General features: G+C 43.7%; 2 protein-coding genes across 3 annotated transcripts in view; both read left to right on the forward strand.

Annotated features, from left to right (window-relative positions):
• Positions 1-17,276, forward strand: part of LOC135095138 (PAX-interacting protein 1-like) — a 19,795-nt gene extending 2,519 nt beyond the window's left edge. The window contains exons 3-13 of one of the 2 annotated variants that reach the window (XM_063995902.1): positions 7,973-8,251; positions 9,088-9,234; positions 9,606-9,758; positions 9,904-11,340; positions 11,484-11,633; positions 11,898-12,050; positions 12,385-12,534; positions 13,012-13,155; positions 13,503-13,664; positions 13,863-14,018; positions 14,504-17,276. In XM_063995902.1, the coding sequence (XP_063851972.1) occupies positions 7,973-8,251; positions 9,088-9,234; positions 9,606-9,758; positions 9,904-11,340; positions 11,484-11,633; positions 11,898-12,050; positions 12,385-12,534; positions 13,012-13,155; positions 13,503-13,664; positions 13,863-14,018; positions 14,504-14,661 (3,089 nt within the window). In that variant the 3' untranslated portion in view covers positions 14,662-17,276. The remainder of the gene's footprint in view (positions 1-7,972; positions 8,252-9,087; positions 9,235-9,605; positions 9,759-9,903; positions 11,341-11,483; positions 11,634-11,897; positions 12,051-12,384; positions 12,535-13,011; positions 13,156-13,502; positions 13,665-13,862; positions 14,019-14,503) is intronic. The other variant, XM_063995903.1, reaches the window with a different exon arrangement.
• LOC135095096 (four-domain proteases inhibitor-like) lies at positions 4,188-6,061 on the forward strand (the record flags this gene model as incomplete). The annotated part of the gene is made up of 3 exons (XM_063995800.1): positions 4,188-4,347; positions 5,421-5,570; positions 5,700-6,061. Coding segments are annotated over 3 exons (474 nt in total), but the record flags the coding sequence as incomplete, so codon positions are not given.
• Positions 17,277-19,083: the final 1,807 nt, after the last annotated feature.

Raw genomic sequence — 19,083 nt, forward strand, 5'->3', positions numbered from 1 at the left:
ACACCCAACACTAGACTGCCACACACACACACACACACACACACACACACACACACACACACACACACACACACACACATCACTGCCCAGTAAAGGATCCAGCAGAGGTCAAACAGGTGTACACGGTCATTGCCACTAACTGCATCTCTCACCTGTCCACGAGCCGGCTTACCTGCCTCTTCCTGTCTTTGTTTTATCACCCGAGGGAAACCAACTTTACATTCCTGCCACAAGCCTTTCATTTATTACATTATATGAGTAGTAGTAGTAGTAGTAATAGTAGTAGTTCTTTTTCTTTTTCTTTTTCTTTTTCTTTCTTTTTTTTTTTTTTTTTGCGATTAAGTCAAATGAGGCAGAAACACAAAGTTGAGTTCGTACTTTCATCAAACATTCTCCAATCAAAACAAGTCATTTAACTACAACACACAACTATCATCCCATCCAGTACACGACAATTAGGAAGTTATTAGAGCACAAGGCTAATTTATCACACGTTTTAAGCCATTTTCCTGTCACTTCATAAAAATTACACAGATACAGGCCTAACAATATCTTACAATTTAAGGGTTTTCTTCAGCGACAGATACACAAAGTTAATTTATCACACGTTTCAAAATTACTCTTTTCAAATTAAAACCCCCAAAGCAATTTATAGAGATTATACAGATAGAGACCAAACAGTATCTTGCAACTCAATGATTTAATGGTCAGAAGTACAAAATATCACGCACAGTACAGACAGCAATAGCAAATACTGATATATACTGTGAACTCGTCTGAAATAATGATAAATATTGCCTTTAAATACTGATAGTGTAAAGGTTTCCAGACCGTGCATGCTTTCACTGCTAATGACACACACACACACAGACACACACACATAGCAATGGCAAATAACGCATAATATCGTCAATTTTTGAGTCTGAAATCACTTTAAAAACCACCTGTGTAAGTTATTAACAATGACAAGTATTTCTAAACCAAACTGCAGGCACAGAATCACACATTTTGCCAGTTAAACCAATCAGGACAGAGAGAGAGAGAGAGAGAGAGAGAGAGAGAGAGAGAGAGAGAGAGAGAGAGAGAGAGAGAGAGAGAGAGAGGTACCATATTTAAGCTGAGACGGCACACTACACACCACCGTCCACCAGGTTTAGGATGCACAGTCGCCTGCCCTCTCATCCTTGAACGTGTGTGCGGGAGTGACGGCAAGACATACCCTAATTCTTGCGTTCTGGAGGCTCAAAGGAACTGTGGCCGTCCTAACCTGCATCAAGTCCACAAAGGAAGCTGCCGGAAAAATCAACGTAACTGGTGACAAAACGGCAACATGGCAACACCCTACGCATTTGGATAACACGACCCACGCATCACAATCCTAGTTAATAAGTTTACAATAGGCGTATGAACAGTTTTTTTTTTCCGTTTTCTTTGTTACACCGCATGCCCGTTTTCTTTGTTACACCGCATGATATTTAAACTGACAGGAAAGGCAGCTAAATATGTCCATAATATCTTTTAGCTCGTCTTTTTTGGTACTGTACTCTTCAATATGCTTTTTTTTCTTCTTTTTGCGTTTTTGGTCACAGCCACTGCTACGTGAAAGAAGTGTATGTAGTGTTGATAGAAATGTTTGTAGTGGTGATGGTAACAGTAAAGAAACAGCAATTTTGTCTGTTTTTTTTTTTTTTTTTTAGTGTGTGTGTGTGTGTGTGTGTGTGTTTGTGTGTGTTAAAAAGCACGGCGTAGTAGTGGTAGTAGTAACAGTAGTAGTCATGGTGGTGGTGGTCGTAGAATGGGATGTTTTCGTGATTCTAGTAACAGCTTAACAAGAAGTCACTAACAGCAAACCCATCCATGAAACTTTGACTTACCACCTGTGCGGCCTTTGAAAACACACCCGATGAGAGGAACAAAGCGCAATGCCTTTCAAAACACGAACCTAGGCGTTGTACTGACGCAAGCTAGGCTCACAGCTGACTGACTGACTCTTCTAGGACACGCCTCTCCTCCGTGTGACCGCCCCTGCCCGGGAACGTTTGAGCCCGTGTGTGGCACCGACGAGAACACTTACCGCAATCTCTGTGTCTTTAACAATGCCAGATGTAAGGACAGAAGCCTCAAAATAAAAAAAGAGGGGATATGTGGTGAGTACCTGACTTGTGGAATTGTGTATGTGTGTGTGTATACTTGAAGTGGAAGCACACGTGCGCAATATACACCCAGCAATAGTCGTGTAACAAATCACTCTTCCTTCCACCGTCTTTAATGTCTTCCCTTAATTGTAAGTCCTTTGATCTGCTAAGGGTCTATCAATTGTTGCTTTTGGAAGAAGACATTTAGCATACTGGGCAGTCAAGATGTCACATCAGGGGATAAGGCCACTGGCAGATTGTGGGGGGCCCTCTAAGATAGTCGGCAGATTGGAGGACAAAGCATTATGGAAGACACAAAACACAGTGGAGGTGAAGAGGGAAGGTTGCACGACTTGTGGCTATGACTGTACAATGACGACTTTTGGCAGAGGAGGGGTGCCACTACATGTGTCCCCTGTATTCCGACCCCGTGTGCGGCACTGATGGCAAGACCTACGGAAACTCCTGCCAACTCTCTGTCCAAGCTAAATGTGAAGACCCTGACCTGACTGTAGCCTACAAAGGGGTCTGCATAGATGGCTGGAAGTGGTAACACTCAGAGGGACCTCAGACTGACCCATAGGCAACACGGATGGACCCGCACCACAACCCACAAAAGGACCTATCATATTACCCATGCCAAATCTTCTTTCACTGCCTTTTCTTATGTTACACAATGTTCAAATGACGTCAAATGAAGTAATGAACGCTCGCAGGAACTATACTCCTTGTGATGCAAGTAAACCAGCAGCAATCACACTTGGCTTTTTTAACCACTGCTAATAAAAGAGTTCGGTGTAGTCCTACTTCACTCGAAGATGTGGTAAACTTGATCGGCAGTAGTAGCAGTAGTCGTAGTAGTCTCTCGTGGAAGTCATTGTGATTTTCAAGTGTTTTCATGAATCTAGTTATAAGTGAGCGAGAATTCTATATTAATAATGGGAGAAACACTCATGAGAACCTGACAGGCCACCTCTGTGGCTTTTGGAAACAGTCCTGGTGAGAGAACAAGGCGTTTCACTGAGTAGTGAAGCACTGCATGACTGACTGACTGGCTCTTCTAGGACATGCCCTGCCTCCATGTGAGCGCCTCTGTTTGGACATATATAAGCCTGTGTGTGGCACTGATGGCAAGATTTACAGGAATAACTGCTACTTTGAGATTGCCAAATGTAAGGACCCAAGCCTGGATATCAAACATGACGAGACATGTGGTGAGTACCTGTCAGCATGTGTGTAGACGTGAGGTGTGTGGACACGTGCACAATATACACCTGACAATAGCCGTGTACAGATGGCTATTGGACGACTGACCATGACTGTACGTGACAATTCTTGACAGGTGAAGGGTGTCCCGTTTCCTGTCCCACATATCTGAAGTTCGTGTGTGGCACTGATGGCAGAACCTACAAGAACTATTGCCAACTCGCTGCTCATGCAAAATGTGAGGATCCCACCGTGAAACTGGCTTACGATGGGGACTGCAGAGATGGCGCAGAGTCATAGCACCCAGAAGGACCCCAGATTGACCCACAACAGAAACAGATGGACCCATGCTAGGGCCCATGTTATGACCCAACGCACATTCATTTTTCATCTTTTTTCTTATGTTGCTCTACGCAATGTTCAAATGATGTAAAATTAACTAGTGCATGCTTGCAAAATATAGTACTTCTTTTGATGCAAGTAAACTAACAGCAAACATCTCTGTTTTTTAATCAACGCTAAGGAAAGAGTTAGATGCAACTTTACTTGAATCGAAGATCGAGTAGATAGTATTATTTTGTGGAATGGTAGCATTGCAGTAGTAGTAGTAGTGGTTATAGTAATGGTAATAGTCACGGTGGTGGTGTTCGTAAAATGGGATGTTTTCGTGATTCTAGTAACAGCTTAACAAGAAGTCACTAACAGCAAACCCATCCATGAAACTTTGACTTACCACCTGTGCGGCCTTTGAAAACACACCCGATGAGAGGAACAAAGCGCAATGCCTTTCAAAACACGAACCTAGGCGTTGTACTGACGCAAGCTAGGCTCACAGCTGACTGACTGACTCTTCTAGGACACGCCTCTCCTCCGTGTGACCGCCCCTGCCCGGGAACGTTTGAGCCCGTGTGTGGCACCGACGAGAACACTTACCGCAATCTCTGTGTCTTTAACAATGCCAGATGTAAGGACAGAAGCCTCAAAATAAAAAAAGAGGGGATATGTGGTGAGTACCTGACATGTGGAATTGTGTATGTGTGTGTGTATACTTGAAGTGGAAGCACACGTGCGCAATATACACCCAGCAATAGTCGTGTAACAAATCACTCTTCCTTCCACCGTCTTTAATGTCTTCCCTTAATTGTAAATCCTTTGATCTGCTAAGGGTCTATCAATTGTTGCTTTTGGAAGAAGACATTTAGCATACTAGGCAGTCAAGATGTCACATCAGGGGATAAGGCCACTGGCAGATTGGGAGGGGCCCTCTAAGACTGTCAGCAGATAGGAGGAAAAAGTATTATGGGAGACACAAAACACAGTGGAGATGAAGAGGGAAGGTTGCACGACTTGTGGCTATGACTGTACAATAACAACTTTTGGCAGAGGAGGGGTGCCACCTTAGGTGTCCCCTGTATTTTGATCCCGTGTGCGGCACTGATGGCAAGACCTACGGAAACCCCTGCCAACTCTCTGTCCAAGCTAAATGTGAAGACCCTGACCTGACTGTAGCCTACAAAGGGGTCTGCATAGATGGCTGGAAGGGGTAACACTCAGAGGGACCTCAGACTGACCCATAGGCAACACGGATGGACCTGCACCACAACCCACAAAAGGACCTATCATATTACCCATGCCAAATCTTCTTTCACTGCCTTTTCTTATGTTACACAATGTTCAAATGACGTCAAATGAAGTAATGAACGCTCGCAGGAACTATACTCCTTGTGATACAAGTAAACCAGCAGCAATCACACTTGGCTTTTTTAACCACTGCTAATAAAAGAGTTTGGCGTAGTCCTACTTCACTCGAAGATGTGGTAAACTTGATCGGCAGTAGTAGTAGTAGTCGTAGTAGTCTCTCGTGGAAGTCATTGTGATTTTCAAGTGTTTTCATGAATCTAGTTATAAGTGAGCGAGAATTCTATATTAATAATGGGAAAAACACTCATGAGAACCTGACAGGCCACCTCTGTGGCTTTTGGAAACAGTCCTGGTGAGAGAACAAGGCGTTTCAAAATAAGGACCTGAGTAGTGTAGCACTGCATGGTGGTTTTACTGCTGACTGACTGGCTCTTCTAGGACATGCCCTGCCTCCATGTGACCGCTCCTGCTTCGAAATATATAAGCCTGTGTGTGGCACAGACGACAAGACTTACGATAACGAGTGCTACTTTGAGATTGCCAAATGTAAGGACCCAAGCCTAGAAATCAAACATGACGGGCAATGTGGTGAGTACCTGTCAGCAGGTGTATAGACGTGAGGTGTGTGGACACGTGCACAATATACACCTGGCAATAGCCGTGTATGGATGGCTATTGGACAACTGACCATGACTGTACAGTGACAATTTTTGGCAGATGATGGGTGTCCCGTTTTCTGTCCCCTGTATGTGGACCCCGTGTGTGGCACTGACGGGAAGACCTACGGAAACTACTGCCAACTCGCTGCTCGGGCAAAGTGTGAAGATCCCACCCTGAAAGAGGCCTACCCAGGGCGATGCAGAGATGGCACGAACTGGTAGCACCCAGAAGGACCCCAGACTAACCCACAACGAAAGCAGATGGACCCACGCTAGGACCCATGTTATGACCCAACGCACATTCATTTTTCATTCTTTTTCTTATGTTGTTCTATGCAATGTTCAAATGACATAAAATTAACTAATGCATGCTTGTAAAATATAGTACTTCTTTTGATGCAAGTAAAGTAACGGCAACCATCTCTGTTTTTTAATCAACGTTAAGGAAAGAGTTAGATACAGCTCTACTTGAATGGAATAGTAGTAGTAGTAGTAGTAGTAGTAGTAGTAGTAGTAGTAGTAGTAACCTACCCTGTTAACAAGCTCTAATGCAAGTTATTAAGATTTTCAAGTATGTTTTCTTGATTCTAGTGACAGATGAGCAAGAATTCCGCATCGCTCATGGTAAAAACATCAATAAGAATGTGACTTACACCTCTTTGGCCTTTTAAAACAATCCTGGTGAGAACAAATCGTTTCGCAACACAAACCCAGTAAGTGGTGCAGCAATGCATGGCCCGGGCACACTTGACCTGGATTGAGGCACTAATGGGAACACTCATGATAACCGTTGTTACTTTATGACTGTTAAATGTAAGAATGAAACCTGAAAATCAAACAGTGAAATATCTGTTGAGTATCTGAGATGTGGATATGCGTGTTCAAATGATGTGACGTGCTGCCAACTCTTCCTTGCACACTGTAGTCGCAATGCAAGTAAGGTGACAGCAGCAGCACCTGGAGTATGGCTGATGTGGCTTTACTTTACGTACTATTATATGCAATAGTAGTAGCAGTAGTAGTAGTAGTAGAAGTAGTAATAGTAGCATGTACCTCTGCAATATGGCGACGGTTCAAAATCCTACTGACCCAGATGAACATAAACACATAAACACACACACACACACACACACACACACACAGCTGACCTCACACCGATACCTGATGTGCTAACTTCACCAGGTCTGGGTTGTTCAGTGTTCTGTATGACACGGGAGATGGACCCTGTGTGCGGAAGTGACGGCAGGACCTACAGCCACTCCTGTCACCTTTACGCCATCAAGAAGTGTGACAATCCCAACATCGAAATAGTTCACAAAGGGCGATGCGAGGATGGACCCCAAGACTGGTAGCAGGACTGGACCGGACTGACCCCACTGGACTCGTGAATGGACCAAGAATGAATGGAACTGATAACACTAATGACCCAGGCGATTAACTTTCTAGTGGGTTGTTGAGAAGGGCATTCTTTCCTCGCTTTTTATATATTGGACATTAACTCTTTGACTACCATGGACAGTTAGGCACGTTACTTAACCCTTTCACTGGAATACGAAACAATAAGCAACAGCAGAAGTAATCCATGAAATCTTATAGACTTAGTAATTTTTATCCCGTTTAAAGAATAGAGGTGGCTGCGGAACCAGTAAAGATGTCTCAGAAGGATTAGTAATTAAGAAAAGATGTACGGAATAGCAGCCAAGGATTAATTTGAGGAACACTAGACGATCTAGAGCCTAAAAATAACTATAGGTAACAAATTTCAACTAATCCATCCACTTCTTCTACCTCTTTCGCTGCCACCTTTCAAATTGATGCTTATAACTTTCACCACGTCATTTTCCACAGTTTTCAAAGCTGTGGGAGTCAAAGAGTTAACGTTTCCAGACCCTCGCTTCCTTCATATTACGCTACAAGCTGGTGAGAATGATGCCTGAATGAGCGCCTGACGACTGACTGTACGTGTAATAGAAGGAATACACCTGCACACACGTGGGTTTTTCTATCCTACCTACTGATTTCCTGCCACCTTGAGGGACACACACTACGAGCACTTGGGCCGTCCACCTGTCCGTCCGATCTTCTGTTTGTCTGTCTGTTTGTCTGTCTAACATTTCCACAGCAACAAGACCGAATCTGGAGATGATATTAACACCAATGAATGTAAAATGATTGACACCTAAAAAATACATCTGTTTTCCAAAAAAAATTTCCAGATTCTTCATAAATCATCGACAAAACACACACACACATTTCACATTTCAAGACTCATCAAGTTAATCAGTAAAATTCAACTTATCCCACGTCCCTGCTCCCCTTTGCCTCCCCCAGCCCAGTCTGAACCCCAACACCAGCACCAGCCGCAGCACGATCCCCAGCAGCAGCAGCACCACGAGCCCCAACACCAGCACCAGCCGCAGCACCACCAGCAGCACCAACAACCCCACCAACAGCATCAGCAGGGGTGTCCCGAGACATGCTCAGATGTATTCAACCCCGTGTGTGGGAGCGACGGCCTCACCTATGACAACCTGTGCCTCCTGCAACACACCAGGTGCACCGACCCGGAACGTGCACAGCTCACTCTGGTCACCGTATCAGAATGTGGAAGTAAGTAGTGGTAGTAGTAGTAGTAGTAGTAGTAGTAGTAGTAGTAGTAGTAGTAGTAGTAGTAGTAGTAGTTGTAGTAGTTAGAACACAGAAACTCAGCTAAAGGAGACAAGTATATGCAGAAATAGCTTTACAAACTGTCTCTATGTGTGTGTGTGTGTGTGTGTGAAACTGTATACATGAACCAAAACCTATACAAAATAACTCGACCTTAAATACACTAGCTGGACATTATGAAAAAAGACTCTAAATTACGTAACACACATGCAGGGAGTTGGCAGATGACTGGAACAAACCCAGGAACCACATCACCACAGCCCAGTCAGTAGGGAGGTTTTAAAATAAGGCTAATTCATGGATAGGGATGACAGGTGGGTGTGGTGCAGGAATCTTTTATACAGGGACTACCACGTGTAGGCTTGAGAGTCCTAACAGTTTCCCTATGTTAAGTCTACTCCTGAAACAGTTAAGTCATGCCCTTTACACGTTTTCTATCACAAGTCCTACTGACCACCACTGCCACTACGTTTTTTTTTTTTTTATTTCCTTTCACTCCTAATTAATCTTTCCCATAATGATGTATAAGTTTATTTTTTTGTTTTAGAGCATCATAAAAACATACATCTGTAACTTAACAAAGATGAATTAACCTCTTTATTTTCCCCTCGTCTTTATGTCCAAACAACTTATCACAGTGGTTTAAAAGTCAACAAACGCCTACAGCAGAAAAAGGGTTAAGAAATTCATCCACTATATTATTCTATCACAAAGACCCACATTCGCTATCGCCCTTCATAAGACACACCCAGGCACTTCACTTCACGCCCCGCCCTCAGACCAGATATGCCCCGGGGAATGCACGCAGGATTACAACCCAGTGTGTGCCAGCGACGGTGCCACGTATGACAACCTGTGCCTCTTCCTGGACGAACGGCGCTGCGACAACCACAACTTGACCATCGTGAGATATGGCGCGTGTGAGGGTGAGTGGTGGTAGTGGTGGTGGTAGTGGTTGTGGTTGAAGTACGTAGAGGTAGTAGTGGTGGTGGTTGTAGTAGGAGCAGTAGTGGTAGTGGTCGTGGTAGTAGTAATAGCAGCACTAGTAGTAGCAGAAGAAGAAGTAGTAGTAGTAGTAGTAGTTCCAGTCATACTACTCCCGTTTTCTGTTACGAGGATCCCCAATCACTACTCCCGTTTTCTGTTACGAGGGTCCCCAATAACTGCCTTGCAAAACACAGTGAGGCGCTTCATTCCACAGGTGCAAGTCTCATGTCTTCTCTCAGCTTTCTGATATTCATATACTCCGCTCGAAAAAAGTCCAAGTTGTACCTCTCTACGTTTTCTGTCACCCCAGGCAACCAGCACCAGGACTGCCCCGGGGTGTGCACGTCTGAGTTCAACCCCGTGTGTGGCAGCGACGGCCAGACGTACAGCAACCTGTGTCTCCTCACCGCCGCCATGAGGTGCACCGACCCGACCCTCACCGTGATCAGCCAGGGCTCGTGTGGTGAGTGGCGCCGCCCCCCGCGTGTTGTGCGTCCTGCACTTAACCTTATAGGCTGGTCATTCCCTTCCAAGACTGCACCACCTTCACCACACCGCCACCACCACCACTACCACCACACTTACCGGCTTATTGTCCTCCCTGCCAGGTCACCACCACCAACAGCAGCAGCAGCAGCAGCAGCAGCAACAGTTATTGGAGCTAAGCCAGCTACACCCGCAGCAGCAGCAACAACAACAACAACAACAACAACAACAGTTATTGGAGCTAAACCAGCTACACCCGCAGCAGCAGCAACAACAACAACAACAACAACAACAACAGTTATTGGAGCTAAACCAGCTGCAGCCGCAGCAGCAGCAGCAGCAACAACAACAACAACAACAGTTATTGGAGTTAAACCAGCTACAGCCGCAGCAGCAGCAGCAGCAGCAGCAGCAACAACAACAACAACAGTTATTGGAGCTAAACCAGCTACAGCCGCAGCAGCAGCAGCAGCAGCAGCAGCAACAACAGTTATTGGAGCTAAACCAGCTGCAGCCGCAGCAGCAGCAGCAACAACAACAACAGCAACAGCAACAACTACTACTCCCGGAGCTACTGCAGCTAAGCCAGCAGCAGCAGCAGCAGCAGCAACAACAGTTGCTGGAGCAATTAGAACAGTATCAGTTGCTACAGCAAAACCAGCAGCAGCAGCATCACCTTCTACTCCTGCAGCAAAACCAGCAACATCAACGAAATCGACAGGAGCTGCAGCGCCTCCTGCTGCTGCAACAGAACCACCAACAGGAACAAACCCAACAACACCATCTGACTCAGCAGCAGATGCACCACCTCCTGCTGCAACAGCAACACCAGCAACAGCAGCAGCACCGACAACAGCTGCAGCAGCTCCTGTTGCTGCAGGTAATGCAGCAACCGCAACATGACCAACTGCAGCAGCTGCAGAATCAACAACAGCTGCAGCAGCTCTTGTTGGAACAGCAAGACCAGCAGCAGCAGCAACACAGAGATCAGCTGCAGCAGCTCCTGTTCCTACAGCAAAACCAGCAGCAGCAGCAGCAACAGGGCCAGCAGCAGCAGCAACAGCAGCAGCAGGTGCTGTTAGGAGAGGGTGTGGCACTACAACAAAGCCAGCAGCAGCAACAACAGCAAAATCAGCAACAGGGTCAGCAGCAGCAGCAGCAGCAGCAGCAGGTGCTGTTAGGACAGGGCGCGTCACTACAACAAAGCCAGCAGCAGCAGCAGCAGCAGGCGTTTGGACAACAGAATGAGCTGCCCCAGGATGTATTACTGCAACAAAGTCACCTGGAGCAGGGCGTCTCACTACAAAGTCCGCTGCACCAGGGACTGCAACAAAACCACCACCACCAACACCACCACCAGGAATTGGTGATACATGAAGGCCAGCCGCAGCATGGCGTGTCAGTGCACAACCAGCTGGAGTGCCCGGGCATCTGCACGCGGGAGTACGTGCCGGTGTGCGGCAGTGACGGCAAGACGTACGGCAACCTGTGCACCTTCCTGGTGCAGCAGCGGTGCACCGACCCCTCACTCTTCCTCGTCAGCCTGGGAGAGTGTGTCGGTAAGTCACCACTCCACCACACACCACCACCACCACCACCACCACACACCACAGAGCATAACACACGTGCCCTTGATACAGATTTGCCTTACAAAACCAAACACCTTCCACAACACCCCTCACTCCCCCGGCCTCACCCCCAGACCAGTACGACTGCCCCGGGGTGTGCACGCTGGAATACAACCCTGTGTGTGGCAGCGACGGCAAGACCTACGGGAACCTGTGTCAGCTGGTGGCCGAGAGGCGCTGCACCAACCCACACCTCAGGCTGGTCAGCTACGGCGAGTGTGGCAGTGAGTGTGCTTGGTCTTGTCATAGTAGTAGTAGTAGTAGTAGTAGTAGTAGTAGTAGTAGTAGTAGTAGTAGTAGTAGTAGTAGTAGTTGATGTTATTTGTAGTATTGTTATAGCAGTAATAGTTATTGTTGTTTCGTAGTAGTAGTAGTAGTAGTAGCAGCAATAACAGTAATACCAACAGCATAAACTCCTCCCCGACTAACACCAGCACACCCCATCACCTGACCCACACACACCTAACGCACTCACTCCCCTCCACCAGGCAACCCCCACCAGTGCGGCGCCATCTGCCCGGGCGATGAAGAGCCTGTGTGCGGAAGTGACGGCATCACCTACAGGAACTTGTGTCTCTTTGAGGAGGAGAGGCACTGCAGGAACCACCTTCTATTCATCGTGACCTTGGGCGTGTGTGGAGGTGAGAGAGAGAGAGAGAGAGAGAGAGAGAGAGAGAGAGAGAGAGAGAGAGAGAGAGAGAGAGAGAGAGAGAGAGAGAGAGAGAGAGAGAGAGAGAGAGAGGCTGTTAGTGCATATTCGCTCTTCTCTCTCTCCTTTTGTTTTTCTTACTTTATTATTATCATTGTTACTATTCTTCTTCTTCTTCATCTTCCTCCTCCTCCTCACCTTCTTCCTCAACTTCCTCCTTCTTATTCTTCCTTTTCCCTTCCTCCTCTTCTAAACACACACACACAAACACACACACACTAACAGCCACTAACACCCTCCCTCCCTCCCTCCATCCCTCCACTCAGGAGACCACCAGTGCCCCGGAATTTGCACAGAGGAATACGACCCGGTGTGTGGCAGTGACGGTAACACCTACACAAACCTCTGCTACCTGGAGGAGGAGAAGCACTGCAGGAACCCGCACGTAACACTGGTCAAACATGGCGTGTGTGAAGGTGAGTGGGTCTCGAGAGGGTTTTGAGTGACTGGCAGTGAATGAAGTAGAGTTTGAGTGAACGGGTGAAGGGGATTAATGGTAAAGCGAAGTGATAGAAGTGAATTAGTGGGGAACAAAGGGTAAATAGGCAGAAAGCTTTAAATAGGTAACGAGAGGGTTAATAGGAGGTGAATTAGTGTGGTAGGAAGACTAAACACACCAAAAAATCCTAACAAGAGATGGTGGGACGGGAAAAACAGTGAACAAAAGTGACAGAACAAGAGAAATGACGGCGGAGAAACAAAGAACAAAAATTACAGGGATAAATGATGGAAGAAGAAAAGGAAGCAAGAATAAGACAACAAAAAAGAACTGACGGAGATATAACAGTACTGGCGAGAGACATAAACATTTCTGAACACTTATAAACAATGACCATCTTTTCCTTCTCCTAATCTTAAACCTAATTCTGTTTCTTCCCATCCTTCTCCAACAGTCGGAAAGTGCGTGGAGGGATGCACCAGGGAACTGAGGCCCGTGTGTGGCAGTGATGGTAACACGTACGGCAATCTGTGTCTGTTTGAGGCGGAGCACTGCAGGAACCCACATCTCATGCTCGTCAGTCAAGGCCCCTGTGCTAGTGAGTGTGCTGGTAGTAGTAGTAGTAGTAGTAGTAGTAGTAGTAGTAGTAGTAGTAGTAGATTAGTCGAAATTATTGCCAATCTCGAGTGCTTATCCTAACAGCACCAATTTTAGTGCCAACTCAACAGTGCCAACTCAACAGTGCCAGTCTTAACAGCGCCAGTCCCACCACCAATCATAACAGTGCCAGTCTTAACAGTGCCACTTATCTTGCCCCCCAGTCTTAGTGCCAATCATGAACCACCCTTAACAGTGCCAGTAGTGCCAGTTTTTCACACTATCAGCCTTACCACCAATATGAGTGCCAGTTTGAGTGCCACCCTCCCCCTTCACCGCCTCCTACAGGTATCCCCACACCGGTTCCTGAGTGTGATATCGCGTGCACCCTTCAGTATGACCCCGTGTGTGGCAGTGACGGCGTTACCTATGCCAACCTGTGTCTCCTGATGGCGCAGCAGAAGTGCCATGATCCAGAACTGAGATTCGTGAGGCAGGGAGAGTGTGAAGGTGAGTCTGGCGGTGGTGGTGGTGGTGGTGTTAGGGATCTACAGCGAAAAAAATATAAATAAAAAAATAAATAAATAAATAAACATGACCAACTGAGGTACCAAACACCCCATAAAATCAAAAAACACACTTAAAACACTTTCCTGTAACTCTACCAGACCCTTTCTCGATCTAAAACCCACATTCTCCCCCCCCCAGCTTCCCCCATTGAGAAGTGCACCGGAGCCTGTACTCTGATCTATAACCCGGTGTGTGGCACTGACGGCGTGACCTACGGGAACCTGTGCCAGCTGAAACTAACAAGGAAGTGCCACAACCGGCGTCTCCGCTTGGCGCATCGAGGGGAATGCAGGCGTAAGTGAGAGAGAGAGAGAGAGAGAGAGAGAGAGAGAGAGAGAGAGAGAGAGAGAGAGAGAGAGAGAGAGTCAGTTATCTAGTTAGTAAGATGGATTAAAGAACGAGAGGACAAGATATACAAAGGAGAAAATAAGATAGAGAGAATATTTAAAAAAATGAAGAAACGGAAAGAAGAATAAGAAAAATAATTGGCGTGTGTGTGTGTGTGTGTGTGTGTGTGTGTGTGTGTGTGTGTGTGTGTGTCACCCTCCGACACAAAAACCAAAGAAAACATGAACAAAACCCGACAAAAACCACATAAAAATAAAAACAGAAACAAAAACACACAAACAAGACAGTCACCCATAAAACCACACCAAAGAAAACGTGAACGAAACCCAAAACAAAAAACGAGCATGTAAACAGTACAGGATCTCTAGCCGGGACTGTACACGCGCTTGTATCCTCTTACCAATGTTTCTCTCCCTCCTCCCTCCCGCCAGTGGTTCCCGGGTCGTGTCCCGTGATGTGCCCCTCCCGATATGAACCAGTCTGCGGTAATGACGGCAGGACTTACGCCAACGCCTGCCAGCTTGCGAAGTTTGCCTGCGAGAGAAAAGATCTGAGACTTGCAAGAGACGGAAGATGTCCCCACCACTAGAGAGAGAGAGAGAGAGAGAGAGAGAGAGAGAGAGAGAGAGAGAGAGAGAGAGAGAGAGAGAGAGAGAGAGAGAGAGAGAGAGTTTGTGCGTGTGTGCGTCTTCATTATCTGTCTTTTCTTCCTTCCTTTTCTTTCTCATTCATCTTTCCTTCTTCCTTTTCTGTCCATTTTGAGAAAGAGTGTGTTTGTTTGTGTGTGTGTGTCTTCCTTTAACTGTTTTCCTCCCTTCCTTTCTTCTTGTTCATCTTCTTTTCTCTCTTCTTGCTTGTTTTCTGCTTCTTCCTCTCTTTCGCTTTATTTTTTGTCTCCTCTTCCTTTTTTCCTTCCTTCCTCTGTCTCTACACTTTTCGTTCTTCTCTTCCTTCTCTCCTTCATTTTCTTTCTTTCTTCATCAAACTCTTTATTATTTTCTTCACCTTCTTATCCCTTTTTCTCTTCTATTCTTTTTTTCCTTCTCCTCTATGTCTCTCTCCTACCTTTCACATTATTCCATCTTGTCTCTCATTCCTTCCTCTCTTCCTTTCTTTTTCTTCTCTCGTTCCTTTCACTCTCTCTCTCTCTCTCTACCTATCTATCTATCTCTCCTTTATTATAAGCTTTCATATTATCTATTTTTAATTTTTTTATTCCTCATTTCGCTAATTTTAAGTTTTGTTGCTTTCTCTTCACTTCTTCCTCAGCTTCTGTGCTAAAATTGTAAACAGAATGCAAAATGTTTCGTTCAGATGTGATGCAAAGGAGTGAAGGATTGTGAAAAGTGTCTTAGCAATGTGTGTCAAAGTGTTTCGTTCAGTGGGGTACATGTTGCAACTAAGTGCCAAATTGTTTCGTTTAGATAGAAGGTTAGAAGTGAGTGAAATATTGTGAAAAATGCACGTAAATCTTCATTAGGATGTACAGTGGAAGTGTCACTCGTTTGCCAGAATGTTTCGTTCAAATGTACCACAAAAATAAGCGAAAAAAAGTGGTAAATTTTGCAGCTACGAGATGAAAATGCTGGTTGGAAATGCCAGACAAGTTTGCCAAAATATTCCGTTCAAATACGCCAAAAATGAGCGAACGAGAGTGATAAATGCAGCAGCTAAGTGTTAAAAAGTCTGTGTGTGTAAATGTTTCGTTCAGATATCCCAGCAGTGAGCGAGAAAGTGTGAAAAATGTTGCTCCTTCATTAATACCACACTTGCGTACCAAACCAAGTCCTTCTGGTGCCCCAATGCAATTCAGTTCCACTCGAAAATTAATACGAGTGAGTTTGATCCATTACAGCACCAATAACATCAAAACCTTCCATCAAAATACCGTTAACACCATCAATAACTTTAATCCTAACCCTTTCAGTACCATTAATTACTTTAATCCCACAGAAAATATCAATAAACATAAAAAAATAATCACAAAATTCATCCGTGCGTTTGAGCCAGTAGAATATCAATAACATCAAAACCTTCCATGAAAATAACCGTTAACACCATCAATGACTTTAATCCTAACCCTTTTAGTACCATCAATTACTTCAGTCCCCCAGAAAATATCAATAAACAAAAAATAATCACAAATTTCATCAGTGATATTTAAGTTTGTTTTATTCTTCAAATTTCGATTATTCTCTTCATTTTTATTCTTCAAATTTCGATTATTCTCTTAATTTTTCCTTTGTGACTGACGCTTTAAGTTTTTTTTTTTTTTTTTTCCCGGTATTGATTCCCTTGGCCAGTGATCCCGTTACGTAAAAAATAACAAATAAATAAGTTCGCAGTACCACCTAGTCTAAAATATTATCAGTAACATCAAAGTATCAATAACTTCACTCCAAAATTATTTCGGCAGCATCAGTTTAAGTCCAAAATAAATAAATAAATAAATAAATAAATAAGATAACCAGCTACATCAAAATCTCTCGCTAAAATTTCAATAATGTCGATAATTTTTCCCGCCCACCAATAGAAAACGGTGACTTGTACCAAAACAATTTTCACATTTATTTTTTATTTATTTATTTTTTTTCATGGAACGGTATTTGAACGAACTGTATTGATTTTTTTCTTTTTATATTCTTTTTTTCGTCTTTTTTTTATTATTATTATTGTTATTATTTGCTTTCTTTCTTTTTTCCTCCTTGTTTAATATTTTTCCTTGTTTTCGTCTTTTTTTATAATTTTTTTTTATAATTTTTTTCTATTTTCTTCCTTCTGCTTACTTTTTTTCATCAATTTTATCTTTCGCCTCTTTCATTTTCCTTCTTTTATCTCTCTTCCGTCTTTCATTTTATTATTGTTCTCTTTTCCATCTTCCGTTTTATAATTTTTCCTCTTTCTTTTAATCATCTTTCTCTTTCTGTCTTCCTTTTAATAATTTTTCTTTTATTTCCGTCTTTCTTTGCATAATTTTTCCTTTTTTTTCGTCTTTTTGATCAATTTTATCTCTTTTCGTCTTTCCTTTCATATGTTTTCCCCTTTTTTTCTTTTCTTTTCTATTTTTTACCATTTTTATCTATTATTTTTCTTGAGCTGCTCCCCGTGACAGGCAACCAGACACAGCAGCTACGAGAGAAAACTTCAATAAACACAACAAAATATTAAAATACAAAGGGTAATAAATGAGAGTTTTACATTTTACTGTTGCTTTCATTTCTCCTCCTTCTGTTCCTTTGCTTCTTGATTTATTTATTTATTTATTTATTTATTTATTTATTATTTATGGCTTGTATAGATATTTCTTTTTTTAATCTGTATTTTTTTGTCTGTTTTTTTTTTTTATTTCATTTTTTGCTTGCCTTTTTTTCTTGCTTTGTTTTGATTGCTTGTTTTTTTTTCTACTTAATTATCTGTTCTTTATTCTATCTTTATTTTATTTATTTTTTTTTCCTTGATATTCTTTAACTTCTCCTTAAGTGTGACTGTTGACTTTTGCTCTCTGAATGTGACTGAAAATGTTGACGTTTTCTTTGAGTGTGACTGAAATTTTTGACGTTTTCTTTGAGTGTGATTGAATTTTTTTTACTTTTCTTTGAGTGTGACTGAAAATTTTGAGGTTTTCTTTGAGTGTGACTGAAAATGTTGACGTTTTCTTTGAGTGTGACTGAAAATTTTGACGTTTTCTTTGAGTGTGACTGAAAATTTGATCGTTTTCTTTGAGTGTGGCTGAAAATGTTGACGTTTTCTTTGAGTGTGAAAATTTTTACGTTTTCGTTGAATGTGACTGAAAATTTTGACGTTTTCTTTGAGTGTGACTGAAAATACTGACTTTCTTTGAGTGCAATTAATAGTTTTGACATTTTCTTCAAGCACGAATGATAAATTTAACTTTTTCTCTGAGTACGACTAATAATTTTAAACTTTTACCCAAATTTCCGGTGGATCAGCATAAGTCTATATTGCAACATCATATTTCTCTTTTTCTCCTTTTTTTGTTAGTTTAATTCATGCCTAGAACTGGAACAGGTGACCGAGACAGGTGAGTGAGTGAAACAGGTGAGTGGAAAAAATGATAGGTGAGGATGAGCGAAAGTGACAGGTGAGTTGCTTAGTCAATAATAATAATAATAATAATAATAATAATAATAATAATAATAACAACAACGACAACAACAACAGCAGCAGCAGCAACAACAACAACAACTAACAATACTAACCCTTTTCTTCTTCCCTCCCCACCTCTCACTATCTCCCTCTCCCCTTCCTTCCCCTCTCCCACACTACCTTAACCCCTCCCCTCCACCCTCTTCCTTCTCCCAACCCCCTCAACCTTCGCTTCCCCTCCTCCATCCCTCTCTCCTCACCCCAAACTTTTCCTCTTTCAACCTCCTCTTCCCATCACCCTCACTCCTCTCTCCCCATCCTCTCCCTCCTCTCCCCTTCCCACCCCGACTTCTTATTCTTCCCCCAGGTAAAGAATGCCCCCGCTTCTGTCCCCTGGGAGCTAACGAGCCTCCTGTGTGTGACGACCGTGGGGGGATACACTCGAGCCGCTGTTTTTTCGACATTGCTAAATGTAACAATCCTAACCTGAAGGAGGCAGAGTGTCCGTGGTGGGCTCAGCCGACAAAATAGGCCTTGGAACACCAGTAGGCCTAAATGGGACTAATAAAACTGAGGCCAAATATAAGCTTTTCAGTATCACTAAAAGAATTAGGGTAAAAAAATAGGCCTTTCAATATCAGTAGGCCTAAAGAATCCACGTAGGCTGGGACCAAATCTAAGGCAAAAAATTAACGTACGAACACAAACACACGAACACACGAACAAAAATAACGATGCCTACGCACGATTAGGCCTAAGAACCGAAATAAGAGGCAAATTTGTACTTTTTTTCCTCTCACACCTAACTACACGAAGAAAAGATACATAAAAACAAGAGGCCTACGCACGAGGTTAGGCCTAAGAGCAGAAATAACAGAAAAAATATGAACAGTACTCACTCATT

This window comes from Scylla paramamosain, chromosome 47 (assembly GCF_035594125.1).
Source record: "Scylla paramamosain isolate STU-SP2022 chromosome 47, ASM3559412v1, whole genome shotgun sequence".
NCBI lineage: Eukaryota > Metazoa > Arthropoda > Malacostraca > Decapoda > Portunidae > Scylla > Scylla paramamosain.